The following is a 22,505-nucleotide window of genomic DNA, read 5'->3' as shown; positions in this document are numbered from 1 at the left end:
TATAAATGAATGACTGTCTTTCTGTCTGTCCTTTATGCATTACTACACCATTCATCCGATAACCATGAAACTTTGGGAAGTTGTTGAGTACACTCCTGGGAAGATTACTGGCATAGTACATCTATCCTACGATAGGTGGCGCGCGTGCGAGCATCGTCCACAGTTATGCCCCCCAGACAAAGATCGTTTGATTTCCATCTCAAGCACGAAAGCAAAATGCATTACGAGCAACGGGATGAGTGTTCAACTACAAAATGATGCATCCGCCAAACGGTTCGCAAGACAATTGTTGGATATTGAGAATGCTGAGGTAACATGAAAGCTGCGCTGTGATTGGTTGCTATTTCTTATACTGTTGAGGTAAAATGAAAGCTGTGCTGTGATTGGTTGCTATATATTATATGGCTGAGGCAACATGAAAGCTGTGCTGTGATTCGTTGCTACTTCTTATACTACTGAGGTTACATGAAAGCTGCACTGCGATTCGTTGTTATATATTATACCACTGAGGTAACTTGAAAGCTGCGCTGTGATTGGTTGTTATCTAGATATATAAAAACAAATGTATGTATGTCTGTCTGTCTTCGCAGCAACGCGCGACGGGTAAGCTAGTCTATATATATAAAATTGAATGTATGCGTGTGTGCATGTCTGTGTGTGTGTCTGTTTGTCCTTTATGTGCTACTACCCCATTCATCCGATCGCCATGAAACTTTGGGAAGTTGTTGAGTACACTCCTGGGAAGATTATAGGCATAGTACAACTATCCTACGATAAATGGCGCGCGTGTGAGCGCCGTCGACAGTTACACCCCCCCACGTAGATCGATCGATTTCCATCATTGCCACTAATTCTCTCACTTCCCGATGTCGTAGAAACATGGAATTTGGCACGAGCATTGATTATGTCATAAATAGGAAAAGGTAATGGGTCCCAACTCGATTATTGAATTCTAGCGCAAAAGAACTAGCGTCCAAATTTTACATACGGAATCTAATTCTCTCACTTCCCGATGTCGTAGAAACATGGAATTTGGCACGAGCATTGATTATGTCATAAATAGGAAAAGGTAATGGGTCCCAACTCGATTATTGAATTCTAGCGCAAAAGAATTAGCGTCCAAATTTTACAAACAGAATCTAATTCTCTCACTTCATGGTGTCATAGAAACTTGAAACTTGGCACGAGCATTGATTATGTCATAAATAGGAAAAGTTCAAGGGTCCCAACTCCATTATTCAATTCTAAGCGTGAAAGAATTAGCGTCCAAATTTTACTTACGGAATCTAATTCTCTCACTTCCCGATGTAATTTGGCACCAGCATTGATAATATCATAAATAGGAAAACTTACTGAGTCCCAACCTGGTTATTCAATTCTAAGTGCCAAAGAATTAGCGTCCAAATTTTACGGACGGAATCTAATTCTCTCACTTCCCAATGTCATAGAAACTTGAAATTTGGCACAAGCATTGATTATGTCATAAATAGGAAAAGCTAAAGGAATTAGCGTCCAAATTTTACATACGGAATCTAATTCTCTCACTTCCTGATGTCATCTATATATATAAAAATGAATGTCTGTCTGTCTGTCCTTTATGCATTACTACACTAGATATATAAAAACGAATGTATGTATGTCTGTCTTCGCAGCAACGCGCAACGGGTAAGCTAGTCTGAAATAAAAAGAATGACAGAAATGCACATTTTTGGTCACCCTGTCTCCACAAAAGAATGCAATAAAAAAAACAATCAAGTCGTATGTATTCAAAAATGGTGCCAGTGTAAACTACAGGACATCCTGCAAAAAAGGAGCCCTCGCACAACTATGTCGGCGGAAAAATAAAAAAAGCTATTGCGCGCAGAAGATGGCAGCAGAAAATCATTTTTAAAAACTAAACGTCTTTGAAAAAAAATAGAAGTAGAACAGCAAAAAAAAAAAAGATATATGTTTGGCATCGCAGTAATCGTACCGACCCATAGAATACAGTTATGTCATTTTTGTTGCAGTCTGTGCGCCTTAGAAACAAGACGCACCGAAAGATGGCGGAATGTCAGTATTTTTTTTTTCATTTTACTCAACTTAGAATTTTTTTAATGTTTTTAGTACATGATATGGTACATTAAATGGCACCATTGAAAAATACAACTCATCCTAGAAAAAAAACAAGCCTTCATACAGCGACGGTGATGGATAAACAAAGGAGCCACGATTTTTTAAAAGGGGGGTGGAAAAGAGGAAAAAATAAAAGGGCTGCATCATTTTTTACTGCCATTTTTATACATTTTTTAGTCACACATGTTTTTTCAGTGTTTTTTGTCTATTGAGGAACCAAGAAGGTAACACACGTGTGCTGGAGCATGCAGATTTTTTTCTTTAGACCCAAAAACATCACACAATAGCCATCACTGAGATCAGACGAAACATCTCTCTTGGTTAAGCAGTAATGGTTTTCTGTATTGTAGTCAGGCATGTAAGTTCTTTAACAAAAGGCAGCAGGTCCGACAATGGAGCTCCACACCGGCCACATTTACTTCTCTCCCATGTGAATTCTTTGATGTCTCTCGAGATATTGTTTTTTATGTCAAATCCCTTATTCAAGGCAAGAAAATGACTTCTCTCATGTGTGAATTCTCTGATGTCTGATGTAAAACATTTCCCACATTGAGGGCATGAAAACGGCTTCTCTCTTGTGTGAGTTCTCTTATGTACGTTGAGATTTGGTTTAGATGTAAAACACTTCCCACACTCCAGGCATGAAAATGGCTTCTCTCCTGTGTGAGTTCTTTCATGTACCTTGAGATTTGGTTTAGACATAAAACACTTCTCACATTCAGGGCATGAAAATGGCTTCTTTCCTGTGTGAATTCTCTGATGTCTGACAAGAATTGATTTCTGAGTAAAACATTTCCCACATTCAGGGCATGAAAACGGCTTCTCTCTTGTGTGAGTTCTTTCATGTACTTTGAGATATGGTTTAGATGTAAAACACTTCCCACACTCCAGGCATGAAAATGGTTTCTCTCCTGTGTGAATTCTTTCATGTACGTTGAGATTTTGTTTAGACATAAAACACTTCTCACATTCAGGACATGAAAATGGCTTCTTTCCTGTATGAATATTTTGATGCCTCTTGAGACTTCGATTAGATGTTAAACTCATCCCACATTCTATGCATGAAAATGGCTTATTCCCTATGTGACTTCTTTGATGTTTCTCGAGATTTTGTTTAGATCTCAAACACTTCCCACATTCTAGGCATGAATATGACTTCTCCCCTGTGTGAACTCTCTGATGTATCACGAGATTCGGTTTAGACCGAAAACACTTCTCACATTCAGGACATGAAAATAGCTTCTCCCCTGTGTGAATTCTCTTATGTTCTAGAAGATTTGATCTATAGGTAAAACATTTCCTACATACAGGACATGAAAATGGCTTCTCTCCTGTGTGCAATCTTAGATGTTCCACAACAGCTGATTTCTGAGTAAAACATTTCCCACATTCAGGACATGAAAATGGCTTCTCCCCTGAGTGACTTATCTGATGTTGGTTAAGCTGTGCTTTCCGTGTAAAACATTTTTCACACTCAGGACATGAAAATGGCTTCTCCCCTGTGTGACTTCTCTGATGTTGAACAAGCTGTGTTTTACAGTTAAAACATTTGCCACACTCAAGACATAAAAATGGCTTCTCCCCAGTGTGAATTTTCTGATGTCTCTGAAGAACACTTTTAGTCCTAAAACATTTCCCACATTCAGGACATGAATATGGCTTCTCTTCTGTGTGAATTTTCCGATGGTTCCACAGATTGGATTTGCCTTTAAAAGATTTACCACATTCTGGACATGGAAATGTTTTTTCATTTTTATGAATGTTCTTGTGGCAGGAAAGATTAGATTTTTTATCAGAATGATTCCCATGTTCAGAACATGTGGCAGTTTTCCATGGTTTATGGTCTGTTCTTTTTTTGTTGATCTGTGATTGATTATCCTCTACTTCATAGTGTGAAGATAACCGTCGAGATCCCAAGCCGATCGTTCCGTTTTTACCTGGAGAAAGAAAAAAATCCTCAAAACTAAATAATTGATATTTTACCACTTCTACATGTAACAACCATCCATGATTAATTCTATCAGAATTTTTAATATTAATTACTAACAAATGACTGTCGGCACGGCTGCCCTGCTCCCATGGCTCTGGTATCAGAAGCTCCTACAGCAGTCACATGAATTATCACCGGCACACGACTACTGCAGGAGCTTCGAGGACAGCGATGCTAGATGGGGGGACATCTGACCAGTGAGTACTCCATAGTTGATTATTTTGTGCCCTTTATTGCACATTAAAAAAATATGTCCTTACTGCTGTAATTGTGTGTTCTCCTTGTTGTTCTCCTTGTATTCCTCTGCAGCCATTTTGCTTTCTCTCCCAAATATATATAAAAATTAAAGATAGACACTTTGCAGATATTCCTAAATTCCCTATTGTCTTGTCTACACAATCCTATAGAAACTTATGTGTTCCCAGGTTCTTTTAATATTCATTTTAGATGCATTCAAACAATAAAGAGTGTGGTAATGGAGGTGTACAAGGTAATGGAGGTGTACATACTGTGTTTCCCAGAAAATAAGACAGGGTCTTATATTAAATTTTTCCTCCAAAATATTTATTTTCTTACATGTAAAGCTGCCTGGACCCCATTTAAAAATCATGCTAGGGCTTATTTTGGGGTAGGTCTTATTTTCAGGGAAACAGGGTAGTAATGGAGGTGTACGTAGTAATGCAGGTGTACGTCGTAATGGAGGTGCACAAAGTAATGGAGGTGTACAGAGTAATCGAGGTGTACGTAGTAATGGAGGTGCACAGTGTAATGGAGGTGCACGTAGTAATGGAGGTGCACGTAGTAATGGAGGTGTACAGAGTAATGGAGGTGCACAGAGTAATGGAGGTGCACAGAGTAATGGAGGTGCACAGAGTAATGGAGGTGCACAGAGTAATGGAGGTGCACAGTGTAATGGAGGTGCACAGAGTAATGGAGGTGCACAGAGTAATGGAGGTGCACAGTGTAATGGAGGTGCACAGAGTAATGGAGGTGCACAGAGTAATGGAGGTGCACAGAGTAATGGAGGTGCACAGAGTAATGCAGGTGCACAGAGTAATGCAGGTGCACAGAGTAATGGAGGTGCACAGAGTAATGGAGGTGCACAGAGTAATACAGGTGCACAGAGTAATGCAGGTGCACAGAGTAATGCAGGTGTACGGAGTGTGGGAGAATAGCTCGGTAGCGTGCGGGTTTCGCGATATCCAGAGACGGAACACCAACCTTAGCTTCAGGAAAACAACTAATAGTCCAAAATCCAGCTATCAGGCCATCCCGGCCTGATCAGGTTGCACTTAGCAGGTGCAGCGTACAGCAGGGCTTCTATCTCCAGCCGGTCATACAGGCTGCCAGGGTCCAGCAGCCATCATAGCTCTCCTGTGTCCGTGCACCTGCTATTTATGTGCACACTTGATCTGGCTCAGCCTCAGCACCTGGGCTGATTGAGCTCGCCCACACCCTGGAGTGGAGGAGGTGGAATGGACAGCCCCACTACCTACCTACCATCCATTCCAAAAAAAACAGACACAGATATTTTTAAAGAACAGATCTCTAGCCGCTGCTTGCTGGAGACCACATTACGCTCCTGGTTTCTTATGTCTTCGAGAGCGGCACATGACCTTCCTCCAGTCCCCTTATGAATAGTACCGGAACCTAGGGGCGACGTAGCGACCGTCCACCACTACGCCCCTCAGTACCTCACAGTAGTAATGGAGGTGTACAGAGTAATGGAGGTGTACAGAGTAATGGAGGTGCACAGAGTATCCACTCCCTGCAGAGGTGATCTTCTCTTTCTTCGGCAATAATTCTCTCTCAGTCTCTGCTGCGGTTATCTGTCTATTACACAATACAATAAATACATATAGATCCCACTATTATTCTCCTCCGCACACATTATCAATCTCTCTTCTGTTGTTACTTCTATCTCATCCCCTTCACTTCCTACCAATTACTGACCCCATATAGTTCTCACTCTTCATACTGATCTCATATATTTCGTTTTCTTTTCATCCCTGTTCCCCGAGCCATCCCAAAATGGAAGCTGAGGTAAGGAAAGATTGTCAAATTTCACATCATTTGACCTTAGCATTAACAAATATTTAATTATGAAACAATTTTTGTGGAGAGTGCGCTCCCTGAGCTTTAAAACAAGCCTACCATAATTAGAAGCAGTTATGAATGTTTTTCATTGACCATGTAAGCCATTTTTCTTATGAATGTAACCCTGCTGTGTAAATATCGCGTATCGCTGAGGGCTAAAATGTTACATCTGTGAGTTATTCCTTCCTTCTATCATCCTACCAAATTTCATGAACACCTGAGATGATAAGGTTGGGAGCTGTGATCTGAAATGTCCAGTCAGTAGATCTCCAGCTTGCAATGGAGAAGAGATGAAATACTATTCGTCCAGCCTTAAAGTACAACATGTGGAGACCACATGATCCACCTCACTGGAGATCAGAGAAGACCAGCAGGTACCTACACCGTATACATCTCCGCCATTTGGAGAACAGAGAAGACCAGCAGGTATCTATGCCGTATACATCTCCATCACTGGAGATCAGACAAGACTATCAGGTATCTACAGCATATACATCTCCATCACTGGAGATCAGGCAAGACCATCAGGTATCTACACCACATACATCTCCATCACTGGAGATCAGACAAGACCATCACGTATCTACACCATATACATCTCCGCTATTGAAAATCAGAGAAGACCAGCAAGTATCTATGCCGTATACATCTCCGCCATTGGAGATCAGAGAAGACCAGACGGTATCTACAGCATATACATCTCCGCTATGGAAAATCAGAGAAGACCAGCAGGTATTTACACTGTATACATCTCCGCCATTGGAGATCAGAAGACCAGCAGGTATTTACACTGTAAACATCTCCGCCATTGGAGATCAGAAGACCAGCAGGTATTTACACTGTAAACATCTCCGCCATTGGAGATCAGAAGACCAGCAGGTATTTACACTGCAAACATCTCCACCATTGGAGATCAGAAGACCAGCAGGTATGTATGCTGTATACATCTTTGCCATTGGAGTTCAGAGAAGACCAGCAGGTATCTACCCCATATGCATCTCCACCATTGGAGATCAGAAGACCAGCAGGTATCTATGCCGTATACATCTCCGCCATTGGAGAACTGGTAGAGCGTTCTAAGGAAACTCAGTCTGTAATACACAAGATTTATGATAGGCTCTTACCAGTCACTGATGGGGGCGCTCCGAGTCCACTTGGTGTTCCACCACAACTTTCCTGCAAAGACATCACATTAAGGACATAAGAAAGAGGACCCCCAGGTTATCTTCTATCTAGGAGAAGGTCAGAACCCCGCATAAGCCAAGAACCAATCTGCCCTAATAGAAGAAGGATCTCCTCAATCAGACGGGATCAGCAGTCATCCAAGTGTTTTACACATCACCAGAAATGTTTCTGTTATTGTCCGGCATGAAATGATCGGAGTCCATCATGAAGTGGGCGGCCGGTCATCATCACCGGTTCTTACATTATTCATCCTCACAGCTTTCACAGTAAAGACGCCTTTTATCACCGCTGGAGATGGAAACTTCCTTACTTCCTCCAGCCAGACAGCGGCTGCATTTTTCTTTGTGGGGCTTTACTGTGAAAAACTGCTCATCCTACAATACAGTATATCTTGCATTTATATATTTTAACAAATGTATCGTGTCCGCCCTTAGACGACCGTTGAGCCCAGAACTGTATATTCTAGATGAGGTGGCACTAATGATCTGTACAGCAGTAAGATTATGGCCATAACTGGGGAGTCAATGACTCCTCAAATATAGGACAGGATTCTGTCAGCCTTAGAAGCAGCTGACTGGCATTGTGCTGATAGTCTGTGAGTTACACATCACTGCGGCCGAGAGGTTTACTATAAAGCTTCATTACATCCATCTATAGAGGATCTGCAGGAATCTCAGCTCCATCTACCTGATGATCTGGTGGGTCTTGGGAATATGGAGGACTGGGACATCTCTCTGGTGGATTTCTCTGACTGCATCCATCTATAGGAAATATATACAGTGACTGAATACATTGTCTATATGTGATGATCAGATGATGGGGGAGTCTAGGTGACCCTCATACCTAATGTCTCCTCTATAATCAGGGAGGTCTCCTCTTACCCGGTGATGTGAGGGGCCGGTGGTCCTCCATCATGGCGTCCTTGTACAGATCCTTGTGTCCTTCTACATACTCCCACTCCTCCATGGAGAAATACACAGTGACGTCCTGACACCTTATAGGAACCTGACAACACAATATACAGTCATCACCCAGACCCTCCCTTGGCGTTATTGTATAATGTCCCACATTCCCAGCAGTGCTCACCTCTCCGGTCAGCAGCTCGGTCATCCTGGTGGTAAGTTCTAGAAGCTTCTGCTCAAGTATCAGTGAGTGCGGTGGAGGCTCGGTGATGGGGCTCGGGGTCCGGCTCCACCCTCCTGACACACGGGGGGCCACACACTCACCAGACGACTTCTTCACTACTGTGTAATTCTGTGAATGGAGAGACACTGATCACTACATGGAGTCTAAGAACCCTTCACCTTCCCAGTCATCACCTGCTGTAGTAATAGAGATAAGAGGGACTCATGGGAAACTCTCACCTCTCCGGTTATCAAAGAGATGATCTCCAGGGTGAGCTCTAATATCCTGGAAGCCTTGTGGCTTCTGTCCTTCTCCATCCTCGGAGGATCATTGATGAGAAGGACCATCGTGGTCTCAGGACAACTATAGTGGTGAGTCCTGTACCTGAGGAGCCTGAGGGAAGACAAGGAGGACTGAGAGCAGAATCACATCTGGAGGAACATCTTACATGAAGTACAGGGACTCACTGACTGGTCATTATAAATATCCCACCTCAACAGCCTACACAACTCGCTCTTCAGAAGACAATGGGCTGAAACAGACTAAGAAAGGTGGCGGATCCTTTAAAGCATACAAGCAGTAAATTTATTAAGGTTTTAGGCTGGAGAGTTCTACTTAGTGGTGGAATCATGGCACTTTTCCCAGGACAACCCAAAAAAGGTCCCACAAGCATAGCAGTACTATTTGAGTGGCAGAGCTATTGCTTGTGGGGGGTCTACATACACTATGTTGACAGAAGTGTTTGGATGCACATAGAAGGTAATGACATTTGAATTTATTGAGTAACCCTCCTCAGCTGCTTTCCAAGCAATTTTCATAGATATAAGGTGGTATTTGCCTCCATTCCTCGAGGAGCTTTAGTTAGTGATGCGGGGGATGATGGGTGTGTAGTGGCCCCTGGATAACTGTATGCATGCATTTGTCATGTTGGTGTCTTCTGTGTTGCAGGAATGGTGTATATTGCCTTGCTGCAGCACTGAAAGAGTTAACCGTCTGGTATGTGAACTGACTGTCTGGAAAATGTATCCATTTGTTTGTCATGTGACCTTGTGAGATATATGTGCTTGCAAGGCGTGTGCAAGGGTCTTCTGTTCTGAGTTCTGAGAGTGTTCTGGACCAGCAGCAGAGAGGTCCTCAGGTGTTCCACACAGGTACCTTCAACCTGTGTGGTTCAGAAAAGAAGAGGCAGAGAGAATAGTCGGGGACTACTACCTCCCAAGAGTTCGGCAGAGTGAACCTGACCATGAGTGTGGACTGGTAGAGATTAGCAGAGAGAAGAGAGTGTGGTGCTGGGCCTACAGATAACTGTGGCTGAAGTTTCTCCTGACATACCATGAGTTCTTCCTGTCGCACCGCCTGTCCAGGAAACTGCTGAACGGTATTTGTTGCTAAAGTTGAGTAAAACGACCGGTCGCCCACCCGTTTCCGGAGGCAGCGTCTTAAAAAGTACCCGTGTGTGTGTGGATTTACTGCACCAGCTAGGAATTCCCCGCTGCAAAGGAACGGTGGCGTCACGGTTGACTAAAAAGACTCAAGTAATCCGCAAGTGGGTTCCCATTTATTAACCTTCCCTCGGCCATGGGACGTGTCACTGGTTACCCTCTGGGTGGGAGACCATAGAACTACCATGACAAGGCCGAACTCTACCCCGCTGTCTCCTAGGCTGTGGCCCGTTTCTCGGATGCTACAGGTGTGTTGGGCGTATACGGCATTCCAGTTCATCCAGCTCGATGGGATTGAGATCTCGACTTTGGACCGTCCAATGAAGTTTACGAACATTCTCACTGAAGGGACAAAAGGTTTCAATAATGACTTATGAAAAACCCTATGAACCCTCCATGTAGCTGGCAAATCAAGTACATAAGCAAGCGGATTTACTACACGCGTGATGAGAAAGGGACCGACGTAACGCGGCGCCAGTTTCAAAGACGGAACCTTCAATTTGAGATTTCTAGAAGACAAATATACCTTCTGTCCCATTCTGTAAGGTTCAGATACTGACAGACTCCTCCTACTACGCAACTTCCTACGAGCCCCCGTTGCTTCCAGGTTCTTCTGTACTTCTTTCCATACCCCCTGCAGCGCATCTGGGGCGACATCAGCTGCAAGACAGGCAGACGGAGTAGAAATAGCTGTAAGGAAGCGAGGATGCTGACCATATATGCAAAATAATGGAGATACCCCAGTGGAAGAACAAGTACGGTTGTTTAGTGCAAACTCTGCCAACGGCAGGAATTCTGCCCACTGATGAGCCTTCTCGCCAGCAAACAACCATAATTATTGCACTAAATCCTGGTTCTTCCGCTCCGTCTGACCATTAGTTTGCGGGTGGAATGCTGACGAGAAGGAAAGCGACGTTCTCAGGTTTCTACAGAAGGCTCGCCAAAACTGCGCCACAAACTGAACCCTGTGATCAGATACAATGTTCTCGGGAACGCCATGTAGACGAATGATTTCTTTTTCAAAAATCTTGGAAAATTCTATATCTGAAGGTAGTTTCTTTAACGCCACGAAATGTGCCATCTTTGAGAAACGGTCTACAACAACTAGGATAGTGGTGAACTTCTGAGACTCAGGTAGATCAGTGCTAAAATCCACCGATAAATGCAACCACAGACGAAAAGGCACTGGTAACGGTCTCAGAGGCCCCTCAGGATGACGACACCGACTCTTACTGTGTGCACAGACAGAGCATCCCTTAACAAAGTCGCCAATCTCCCGAGACATGCCTGGCCACCAGAAGTGTTTAGAACAAAGATCCAGAGTCCCCTGAACCCCTGGATCGCCTGCGAGAACAGATGAGTGAGACTCTTCAATGACTCTGAGACACAAGGTCTCTGGTACAAACCATCTGCCCTCCGACACCCCTGAGGGAGCGTCCTGCTGACAATTTTGTAGATGAGGAACGAGATCAGATTCTACAGCTGCCACCACCACCCCAGATGCCAAGATGTTCTCGGGAGTCATAGTCTCACTTTCCGGTGAACCGAAACTCTGTGAGAGAGCGTCTGCCTTCACATTCTTCTCCCATGGAATATATGTACTGATGAGGTTAAACCTGGCGAAAAACAACACCCACCTGGTCTGAAGAGCTGTGAGTCTCTTAGCATTGGCGAGATATACCAAGTTTTTATGATCAGTATACACGGTAATGGGATGCCTTACCCCTCAAGAGGGTGACGCCATTCTTCTAGAGACCACTTAATCGCCAATAACTCACAATTACCAACGTCGTAGTTACGTTCCGCCGAACTGAACTTCCGCAAGAAGAATGCACATGGGCTATACCCAGGTCTCCCGCTGACTTCCTGAGACAATACAGCCCCCGCCCCCACCTCAGACGCATCGATCTCAATGAAGAATGGTCGCTGCGCGTCAGGCTGTACTAGCACCGAGGCAGCAGTAAACGCCTTTGTGAGATGACTAAAAGCCTCTAGGGCCTCTGGTGACCATCTTACCAAGTCAGCCCCCTTTTGGTAAGATCGGTCAGGGGTTGGGCAATAACAGGATAATTCTTAATGAATCTACAGTAGAAATTTGCGAAACCTAAAAACCGCTGGAGAGCTTTCAGGTTATCTGGTCTGACCCATCGGGAGATTGCCACCACTTTATCAGACTCCATTTGAATCTCTGTGGGTGAAATCACATAACCGAGGAAAGACACTTGTTTAGTACCAAAAATGCATTTCTCCAACTTGACAAAAAGTTGGTACTCACACAAATGGGTCAGAACCAGCCTCAGGTGCCGCACATGTGAATCCCAGTCTGGGGAGTACACCAGAATGTCATTGAGATATATGACCAAGAATACCCCCCAGGAAGTCGTGGAAGACTGCATTCATAAATCCCTTGAACACAGCGGGGGCATTACAAAGTCCGAAGGGCATGACTAGACATTCAAAATGTCTGAACGAGGTGTTGAATGCGGTCTTCCACTCATCTCCCTTTCAGATGCAAATTAAATTGTAAGCCCCCCTTAAGTCCAATTTGGAAAACCAGTGGGTCCCTACCACCTGACCCAACAAGTCCGGAATCGGAGGCAAGGAGCACTGGTTCTTCATTGTAATTTTATTCAAAGCCCGATTATCCACACAAGGCCTCAATGTCCCATCCTTGTGGATGGCCTGATATGTTGCTTGGCCAGAGACTCTGAGATATAGGACCTAAGGGCTCCGTGCTCAAGCCCAGACAAATTGAAGATGGGTTCCCTTAGGGATGGGACTGTCGGGGATCAAATCAATACCACAGTCCCACTCCCTATGGGGAGGCAAAGTCTCAGACAGTTTCTTGGAAAATACGTCATGAAAATCGGACAAATACTCAGGAATAAGTATGGTATCTGCTGAACACATGGATATAGTAGCTAAGTGACTATGACAGGAGAACCACCAATGTGTCAATTCCCGAGTGGACCAATCAAATGGGGGATAATGCAATGCCAACCAGGGCATACCAAGCCTACATCAACGGACATCCTTTCCATTACCAAGAACGACAGATTCTCAGAATAGAGAACACCCACAGTGAACTGTAACACGGGAGTCCTCCATTGTACAACCCCTGCAGACAGAGGGGTGGAGTCAATACTAGTGAAGCGTATGGGAATCTTTAACGCCGAGAATTCAGTCATCAGAGGTCTGACAAAACTTAAACTAATCAAATTGGCGGCAGCCACTGAATCAATAAAAGCTTGACCGGACCGAGTGAAATTCCGGAAGCCAATCTGACAAGGCACCAACAACTTAGGGAGAACCTGTGATCCTAGGCAATCCTCCCAAAAATCACCTAAAACATCATCTGAAGTTTTCCACCAGTTCAGACTGATGTTGTAGACGCTTCTGAGGACAGGTTGCTACACGATGTCCAGCTTTCCCACAAAAGAGGCAGAGATGATGAGTCATCCGGATCCGACGTCGTTCCTTTAGATTTAGCTGGTCCACTTCCATTGGCTCAGCACCAGAAGTTGGCACGGGAGAAGTGGGAGCGGGTCTGCCAGATTCCCTAGCCTTACGGGCATGACGCTTCTCTTTTCTAGATCTCAGCCTCCTGTCAGCTTTGACTGCCAATTCCATCACATCATGGAGTGTCACGGGAGCGGGATGAGAAATGAGTAGATCCTTGACAGCGTCAGAAAGACCCAACAAGAACACATCTTTAAGGGTGCCATCGTTCCAAGAGGTTTCACCTGCATACTGTCTAAATTTAGAGCAATAGTCCTCTACCCACTGCTGTCCCTGATGTACAGACATGAGATGGGATACCGCCAACCCCGCACGGTCCGGCTCATCAAAAATACCTCCAAGATCCTGAAAAAAACAAATCAACTGACTGCAGGCAAGCCGAACTCTCGGGTAAGGAGTAGGCCCATGTCTGGGGGGGACCCCGAAATAAGGACATAATCAATCCAACTTTATGGGATTCTGAGCTGGGGGATCCGGGCCGCATCTGAAAATACAGGCTACACGCCTGCTGAAAAACAAAAAGCTTGCTGCTCTCCCCTGAAAATACCTCAGGAAGCGGACACTTGGGCTCTGGAATAGAAGGGGTGGTAGAAGCATGCACTAACTCCCGCTGCTCCTGGGCCACCATACGACCGGACAGGTCTTGGATTACGACCACTAAATCCTGAACTGACTTGTGAGGGTACTCATGACCTCCATTGGAGAGCAATTTAAAAGGCCAGTTATTATGTTACGGTATACTACCCGTGATAAGCCACCCCAGGTGCCCTAGATCTCACCCACAACCCCTGTCCCAGCCTACTTGCCTGCACTCCTGGCTAACCCCAGGCGGGCAACTGGGCGGCGGTCCCTACTCTCACTAGGGACCAAAAAAGGGACGCTGGCGTACCTGGATGGAAAGGGTAGAACACCGACAGAAAAGGCAGATGTAAATAACCAAACACGAACAATACTAAGCAGAACTGAGGCAAATGGGAAAAACCTGGTGGACAATAGCAGAGTATAGCAGACAAGCTGACAGAGGCAGGAGACCAACAGAGGCAGACTAGCTAGCACACTGAGGGAAGCCAATAGCTGGCAGTGACTGCCAGTCTCTGCCCGACCTTTAAACAAAAGCCTCCGCCCAGGGGCTGAGAGAGGGAGACAGCCAACTCCCAAAGAGCATAATAAAAGGGAACTCATGCATGGCAGCTGCACGTGCATCCGGTGCCACACGCCACTAGCACCACGCCGCCCATGCCCTCGCGCCCTCAGCACCCGGACCACAAGCTGAGGGGACCAGCAACCGCCACATGGTAACAGAATGTCTCTGTCCCTATTGGTGTTGAGGGTGGACTTCCCTATATTCAATGGTCCTCGTCCTTCCCAGCAGAACCCCTCCCCCCCCCCCACACACACACACCATAACAGAATCCCCTCCAAGCCTCACTGTTGGGACGCTGCAGTCACGTAGAAACCGCTTTCCAGGCAACTGCCACACCCAAGTGCCGCCATCCGATCAGAAGATGGTGTACTGGGATTCATCTGTCCACAACACTTGCTTCCACTCACTTACAGTCCGTCGCTCCAAGCCCCATCGCAGGCGCTGCTGTGCATTCACTGTTGTGATGTTGTGTGCCACTGCTCTTCCATTGTAATCATAAAATCCTAAACCGGTGGAGTTGGAAGGGACCTCCGGGGTCATCGGGTCCAACCCCCTGCTCAGTGCAAGATTTACTAAATCATCCCAGACAGATATTTGTCCAGCCTTTGTTTGAACACTTCCATTGAAGGAGAACTCTCCACCTCCTGTGGCAACCTGTTCCACTCATTTATCCCCCTCACTGTCTAATATCTAATCTGTGTCTCCTCCCTTTCAGTTTCATCCCATTGCTTCTAGTCTTTCCTTGTGCATATGAGAATAGGGCTGATCCCTCTGCACTGTGACAGCCCTTCAGATATTTGTAGACGGCTATTAAGTCTCCTCTCAGCCTTCTCTTCTACAAGCTAAACATTCCCAGATCCTTCGACCGTTCCTCATAGGACATGATTTGCAGACCGCTCACCATCTTGGCAACCCTTCACATGCAGAACCTTACGGATGGTTCTGGTACTAATGGCCTGTGAGACCCCCTGAGCGAGGGCAGACGATATGTGTGATGTCTTCACAGCTCCTAAGAGGCTTCATTGTCCACTTTCTGTCAGTTTACGAGGTCTTCCTGAACATGGCGCACCGCACACACCGGATGGCTTCCATCTCCCAATACCATGGCCAACAGTGGACTGTGTACGGTCCGGAAGCTGTGATGTCCTGTACTGATTAGTTGGTGACATCCCCCCAGCAGATCCCGTTATCAGCTCTACACCTGGGGGCATCTGATGGTTTCTGTACTGGGATCTCCTGTGTGATCCTCTCCTTTATACCTGATGCTACACATCACCTGACCGCACCAGACTGGTGGGGGGGCTAATACATTTGTCAACATTGTGACAGGCTTATATTTAAGGGGGTTTCTGAGAAATTAAAAAAACAAATAGAGTAAAAAAACTGTGCCGTCAGAAGGCTAAATAGATCCCGGGATAGCTTTTATTATTTCCAACTGCTGGCTTTGTCTAGAGGACCATCATTGGGGGATGAGCATGGCTGCTGAAGCTCCTCGCGCCCCTCCTGCTCACTGACACAGGTGAGCTTGTATCTCCGCACCCTTAACCTGTAGAAAAGGTTAAGCCAGGTGTGGAACAATTGCTGCAAAGGAAGAATTTTTTTCAAAAGTGTCCGATTAACTCCAAACTTATTCTGCAGCAGAACAACCACCCCCAACATCTGGCCCGAGTCACCCAAGGGGTATTCTGGAACGTTAAAAAGGAATAAAAGTTGAACACTCTCCTATCCTGGTGGCTGCCTGTTCAGTGCTGCACCCTCGGTGCCCGCCGCATGGAACCCAGAAGCATTGGATGGTCATGTGACATGCTGTGGTACGAGGATATAGAAACATTAAAGGGGTGGTCTCGCGAAAGCAAGTGGGGTTAAAGGGGTTGTCCCGAGGCAGCAAGTGGGTCTATACACTTCTGCATGGCCATAATAATGCACTTTGTAATATACATTGTGCATTAATTATGAGCCATACAGAAGTTATAAAAAGTTTTTTACTTACCTGCTCCGTTGCTAGCGTCCTCGTCTCCATGGTGCCGACTAATTTTTGGCCTCCGATGGCCAAATTAGCCGCGCTTGCGCAGTCCGGGTCTTCAGCAGTCTTCTATGGAGCCGCTCGTGCCAGAGAGCGGCTCCGTGTAGCTCCGCCCCGTCACGTGCCGATTCCAGCCAATCAGGAGGCTGGAATCGGCAGTGGACCGCACAGAAGAGCTGCGGTCCACGAAGACAGAGGATCCCGGCGGCCATCTTCAGCGGTAAGTATTGAAGTCACCGGAGCGCGGGGATTAAGGTAAGCGCTCCGGTAAACTTTCTTTACTTCCCTGCATCGGGGTTGTCTCGCGCCGAACGGGGGGGGGGTTGAAAAAAAAAAACCCGTTTCGGCGCGGGACAACCCCTTTAAGTACTTCTGTATGGCCATATTAATGCACTTTGTAATGTACATCGTGCATTAAATATGAGCCATATAGAAGTTATTCACTTACCTGCTCCGTTGCTGGCGTCCCCGTCTCCATGGCTCCGTCTAATTTCGGTGTCTTCTTGCTTTTTTAGACGCGCTTGCGCAGATGGGTCTTCTCCCTTCGGCTTGGCTCGGCAGGAGCGGCGTTTTGGCTCCGCCCCCTTGGACGCATCATCGCGTAGCTCCGCCCCCGTCACATGTGCCGATTCCAGCCTCCTGATTGGCTGATCGCCACAGGCTTCGGCGGCCATAAAAGAATCTCCATCAACAACTGAGTTTCTCCCTTTTTCCAAGTTTCTGACTGAGCAGAGAGCTGATGGGCAGCCGATGTCCGGGGGTCTTTGTGTCACAGGATGGGGGCCCTTTCACACGGGCCCTAACCCTGATTTTCAGAAAAGGAGATAAAAAGCGTGACTGCGCCTGTCACCCAACGATGCGACTCGTATCACCTGGGCTGTATGCTATATGATCGGCCAGGCGATATAACCGGGCGCATTAAATTCAGCTGATCACCCCGATCTGATTTATAATAAAAAACGCCGAAAAACAGGAGATATTAAATTCAGTGGGAACGTCCGGATCCGATATTTAGCAAAATCGCCCAAGAATGGGGCATGCTGGGATGTTTTTTTTTACTCCGTCTATTTGTCCAAGTATAATAAATAGCGTCCGTCAAAAGGTTCCTATTTCTGTTTTTTCAGATTTTCTGACAGATTTTTTGGACTTCAAATTGGCGGGGGTCTTATGATCAAATCCCATGAAGGATGGCGGGCCGCCGCCACTGCCGCCGCCGCTGTCGGTCTGGACGTGTTGGAGAGCAAATTACTGAATCCGATTTGTCTTCTCCACTTGATTTTAATCAATAGTTTCTATTCACTGCATGTTGGGCGCGAATATGTCCATGTGAATCTGGCCTACGGCTAACTTCACACAGGCGAGCGTGATATGGCGCTGTGAATCCCGCCCCCATATCGCTCGCCATCCATGTGAATCCCCCAGGGATGCGAGGCGTTTTCATGCCAGAACATCGTGGATGCAGGGTATCGGCCGCCGCAGCGGAGGATCGCAGAGCTTCTCCCTCTTTCAATGGGAGACCTGGCATCGCGTACGGCTAGCAGGGGGTGCGCTGCCGCTGCCGGCCCCATTGAAGACAATAGGTGAGAGCGCGCAGGGAGATAGACATGCTGCGATGTGTTTCCTGCATCACATCGCACATGCGTATGACGCCGTTCACAAGAATCGGGTTGATATTTGTGCATGTCGTAACATACAGATTCCACGTGACTTTATGGCCCGTCGGAGGCCGGTGTGAGGCCGGTGTGAGGCCCATGTGACACAGGTGTGAGGCCCGTGCGAGGCCGGCTGCGTTTACAGGGAGCAGAGCTGCTGCGCAACTTATGTAGCATATTGTGCAGCATTTCTGTATACAGATCGGCGCATCGCTGCGGGCCTGAAGACGTCTGCGGATCTGCAGCTGATCTCAGAAGATACTGTGCTGCGCTCACATCTGAAGTCTTCATGCCGCCAGCACAGCCCATCACCCCTGACCCGGTGGTCTGTAGTCAGAGCAGGCCGTCACCCCCGACCCGGTGGTCTGTAGTCAGAGCAGCCTGTCACCCCGGACCCGGTGGTCTGTAGTCAGCGCAGCCAGTCACTCCGGACCCGGTGGTCTGTAGCCAGCGCAGCCAGTCACCTTGCACCCGGTGGTCTGTAGTCAGCGCAGCCAGTCACCCCAGACCCGGTGGTCTGTAGTCAGAGCAGGTCGTCACCCCAGACCCGGTGGTCTGTAGTCAGAGCAGGCCGTCACCCCAGACCCGGTGGTCTGTAGTCAGTGCAGCCTGTCACCCCGGACCCGGTGGTCTGTAGTCAGCGCAGCCAGTCACTCCGGACCCGGTGGTCTGTAGCCAGCACAGCCAGTCACCTTGCACCCGGTGGTCTGTAGTCAGCGCAGCCAGTCACCTTGCACCCGGTGGTCTGTAGTCAGCGCAGCCAGTCACCTTGCACCCGGTGGTCTGTAGTCAGCGCAGCCAGTCACCCCGGACCCGGTGGCCTGCAGTCAGCGCAGCCAGTCACCCCGGACCTGGTGGCCTGCAGTCAGCGCAGCCAGTCACCCCGGACCCGGTGGCCTGCAGTCAGCGCAGCCAGTCACCCCAGACCCGGTGGCCTGCAGTCAGCGCAGCCAGTCACCCCGGACCCGGTGGCCTGCAGTCAGCGCAGCCAGTCACCCCGGACCCGGTGGCCTGCAGTCAGCGCAGCCAGTCACCCCGGACCCGGTGGCCTGCAGTCAGCGCAGCCAGTCACCCCGGACCCGGTGGCCTGCAGTCAGCGCAGCCAGTCACCCCGGACCCGGTGGCCTGCAGTCAGCGCAGCCAGTCACCCCGGACCCGGTGGCCTGCAGTCAGCGCAGCCAGTCACCCCGGACCCGGTGGCCTGCAGTCAGCGCAGCCAGTCACCCCGGACCCGGTGGCCTGCAGTCAGCGCAGCCAGTCACCCTGGACCCGGTGGCCTGCAGTCAGCGCAGCCAGTCACCCCGGACCCGGTGGCCTGCAGTCAGCGCAGCCAGTCACCCCGGACCCGGTGGCCTGCAGTCAGCGCAGCCAGTCACCCCGGACCCGGTGGCCTGCAGTCAGCGCAGCCAGTCACCCCGGACCCGGTGGCCTGCAGTCAGCGCAGCCAGTCACCCCGGACCCGGTGGCCTGCAGTCAGCGCAGCCAGTCACCCTGGACCCGGTGGCCTGCAGTCTGCGCAGCCAGTCACCCCGGACCCGGTGGCCTGCAGTCAGCGCAGCCAGTCACCCCGGACCCGGTGGCCTGCAGTCAGCGCAGCCAGTCACCCCGGACCCGGTGGTCTGCAGTCAGCGCAGCCAGTCACCCCGGACCCGGTGGTCTGCAGTCAGCGCAGCCAGTCACCCCGGACCCGGTGGTCTGCAGTCAGCGCAGCCAGTCACCCCGGACCCGGTGGTCTGCAGTCAGCGCAGCCAGTCACCCCGGACCCGGTGGTCTGCAGTCAGCGCAGCCAGTCACCCCGGACCCGGTGGTCTGCAGTCAGCGCAGCCAGTCACCCCGGACCCGGTGGTCTGCAGTCAGCGCAGCCAGTCACCCCGGACCCGGTGGTCTGCAGTCAGCGCAGCCAGTCACCCCGGACCCGGTGGTCTGCAGTCAGCGCAGCCAGTCACCCCGGACCCGGTGGTCTGCAGTCAGCGCAGCCAGTCACCCCGGACCCGGTGGTCTGTAGTCAGCGCAGGCAGTCACTCCGGACCCGGTGGCCTGCAGTCAGCGCAGCCAGTCACCCCGGACCCGGTGGCCTGCAGTCAGCGCAGCCAGTCACCCCGGACCCGGTGGCCTGCAGTCAGCGCAGCCAGTCACCCCGGACCCGGTGGCCTGCAGTCAGCGCAGCCAGTCACCCCGGACCCGGTGGCCTGCAGTCAGCGCAGCCAGTCACCCCGGACCCGGTGGCCTGCAGTCAGCGCAGCCAGTCACCCCGGACCCGGTGGCCTGCAGTCAGCGCAGCCAGTCACCCCGGACCCGGTGGCCTGCAGTCAGCGCAGCCAGTCACCCCGGACCCGGTGGCCTGCAGTCAGCGCAGCCAGTCACCCCGGACCCGGTGGTCTGCAGTCAGCGCAGCCAGTCACCCCGGACCCGGTGGTCTGCAGTCAGCGCAGCCAGTCACCCCGGACCCGGTGGTCTGTAGTCAGCGCAGGCAGTCACTCCGGACCCGGTGGCCTGCAGTCAGCGCAGGCAGTCACTCCGGACCTGGTGGTCTGTAGTCAGAGCAGGCAGTCACCCCAGACCCGGTGGTCTGTAGTCAGCGCAGCCTGTCACCCCGGACCCGGTGGCCTGCAGTCAGCGCAGCCCGTCACCCCGGACCCGGTGGCCTGCAGTCAGCGCAGGCAGTCACTCCGGACCCGGTGGTCTGTAGTCAGCGCAGCGAGTCACTCCGGACCCGGTGGTCTGTAGTCAGCGCAGCGAGTCACTCCGGACCCAGTGGTCTGTAGCCAGCGCAGCCAGTCACCCCGGACCCGGTGGTCTGTAGCCAGCGCAGCCAGTCACCTTGCACCCGGTGGTCTGTAGTCAGCGCAGCCAGTCACCTTGCACCCGGTGGTCTGTAGTCAGCGCAGCCAGTCACCTTGCACCCGGTGGTCTGTAGTCAGCGCAGCCAGTCACCTGGACCTGGTGGCCTATAGTGAGCGCAGCCAGTCACCCCGTCACCCCGGACCCGGTGGCCTGCAGTCAGCGCAGCCCGTCACCCCGGACCCGGTGGCCTGCAGTCAGCGCAGCCCGTCACCCCGGACCCGGTGGTCTGTAGTCAGCGCAGCGAGTCACTCCGGACCCGGTGGTCTGTAGTCAGCGCAGCGAGTCACTCCGGACCCAGTGGTCTGTAGCCAGCGCAGCCAGTCACCCCGGACCCGGTGGTCTGTAGCCAGCGCAGCCAGTCACCTTGCACCCGGTGGTCTGTAGTCAGCGCAGCCAGTCACCTTGCACCCGGTGGTCTGTAGTCAGCGCAGCCAGTCACCTTGCACCCGGTGGTCTGTAGTCAGCGCAGCCAGTCACCTGGACCTGGTGGCCTATAGTGAGCGCAGCCAGTCACCCCGTCACCCCGGACTCGCTGGCCTGTAGTCAGCGCAGTCCGTCACCCTGCACCCGGTGGCCTTTAGTCTGCGCAGCCTGTTACCCCACACCTGGTGGTCTGTAGTCGGCTTACCCCGTTACCCCGGACCCGGTGGTCTGTAGTCAGCGTAGCCCATAACCCGAACCCTGTGGTCAGTGCAGCACCCCTGGTCAGGTGATGCGGAAGTGGCAAGGCACACAACAAGTTATTCATCCCTGAGGGATCTCCGACAGACAACAGCTCAGCCACTTTCTGCAGTGACAGGGGGAAGGCAGCATGTTGTCAGCTCTAGGTTAATGGGAGTCTTCCACACAGGGGAGAGCCGTCCATTGTATATTACATTCTCTCCAGTCACATGTCCAGCATCACACTGCTATGAAAGCAACCAATCACAGCGCAGCTTTCATGTTATATATTATACTGCTGAGGTTACATGAAAGCTGTGCTGTGATTGGTTGTTATATATTATACTGAGGTAACATGAAAGCTGCGCTGTGATTTGTTGTTATATATTATACTGCTGAGGTTACATGAAAGCTGCGCTGTGATTGGTTGTTATATATTATACCACTGTGATAACATGAAAGCTGCGCTGTGATTGGTTGTTATATATTATACCACTGTGATAACATGAAAGCTGTGCTGTGATTGGTTGTTATATATTATACTGCTGAGGTAACATGAAAGCTGCGCTGTGATTGGTTGTTATATATTATACTGAGATAACATTAAAGCTGTGCTGTGATTGGTTGTTATATATTATACTGCTGAGGTAACATGAAAGCTGCGCTGTGATTGGTTGTTATATATTATACCGCTGAGGTAACATGAAAG

At 49.3% G+C, this 22,505-nt stretch overlaps 1 protein-coding gene across 5 annotated transcripts; it reads right to left on the bottom strand.

The window, feature by feature from the left end:
• Nucleotides 1-2,074: 2,074 nt before the first annotated feature.
• Nucleotides 2,075-21,953, bottom strand: LOC136590911 (oocyte zinc finger protein XlCOF6-like). 5 transcript variants are annotated; one of them, XM_066588428.1, is made up of 8 exons: nucleotides 21,765-21,953; nucleotides 10,481-10,614; nucleotides 8,752-8,905; nucleotides 8,474-8,641; nucleotides 8,269-8,392; nucleotides 8,075-8,148; nucleotides 7,327-7,378; nucleotides 2,075-4,052 (listed from the first exon to the last, which is right to left on the bottom strand). In XM_066588428.1, the coding sequence occupies exons 1-8, from the start codon at nucleotides 21,882-21,884 to the stop codon at nucleotides 2,437-2,439; spliced, it is 2,442 nt and encodes an 813-aa protein (XP_066444525.1). In that variant the 5' UTR covers nucleotides 21,885-21,953; the 3' UTR covers nucleotides 2,075-2,436. The 5 variants fall into 5 exon arrangements, with proteins under 5 accessions (XP_066444525.1, XP_066444537.1, XP_066444540.1 ...); XM_066588440.1 differs by lacking the exon at nucleotides 21,765-21,953 and adding an exon at nucleotides 9,845-10,296 and having other exon boundaries at nucleotides 10,481-10,568; XM_066588443.1 differs by lacking the exon at nucleotides 21,765-21,953 and adding an exon at nucleotides 10,160-10,296 and having other exon boundaries at nucleotides 10,481-10,568.
• Nucleotides 21,954-22,505: the final 552 nt, after the last annotated feature.

Source organism: Eleutherodactylus coqui, chromosome 1 (assembly GCF_035609145.1).
Source record: "Eleutherodactylus coqui strain aEleCoq1 chromosome 1, aEleCoq1.hap1, whole genome shotgun sequence".
Taxonomy (NCBI): domain Eukaryota; kingdom Metazoa; phylum Chordata; class Amphibia; order Anura; family Eleutherodactylidae; genus Eleutherodactylus; species Eleutherodactylus coqui.
The sequence above is the reverse complement of the archived record's forward strand: the minus strand, read 5'-3'. Positions and strand labels throughout refer to the sequence as shown.

Bases quoted from the DNA above. Each gene is read 5' to 3' on its own strand.
- LOC136590911 (XM_066588428.1), bottom strand. From the start codon at position 21,884: ATGAATAACTTGTTGTGTGCCTTGCCACTTCCGCATCACCTGACCAGG. The intron at 10,615-21,764 runs GTAAGCCGACTA...CCTGTCTTGCAG, and splicing joins ACCGGGTCCGGGGTAACGGG to CTGATGTCGCCCCAGATGCG. The intron at 8,906-10,480 runs GTATATTTGTCT...GTCTTCCCTCAG, and splicing joins CTTACAGAATGGGACAGAAG to GCTCCTCAGGTACAGGACTC.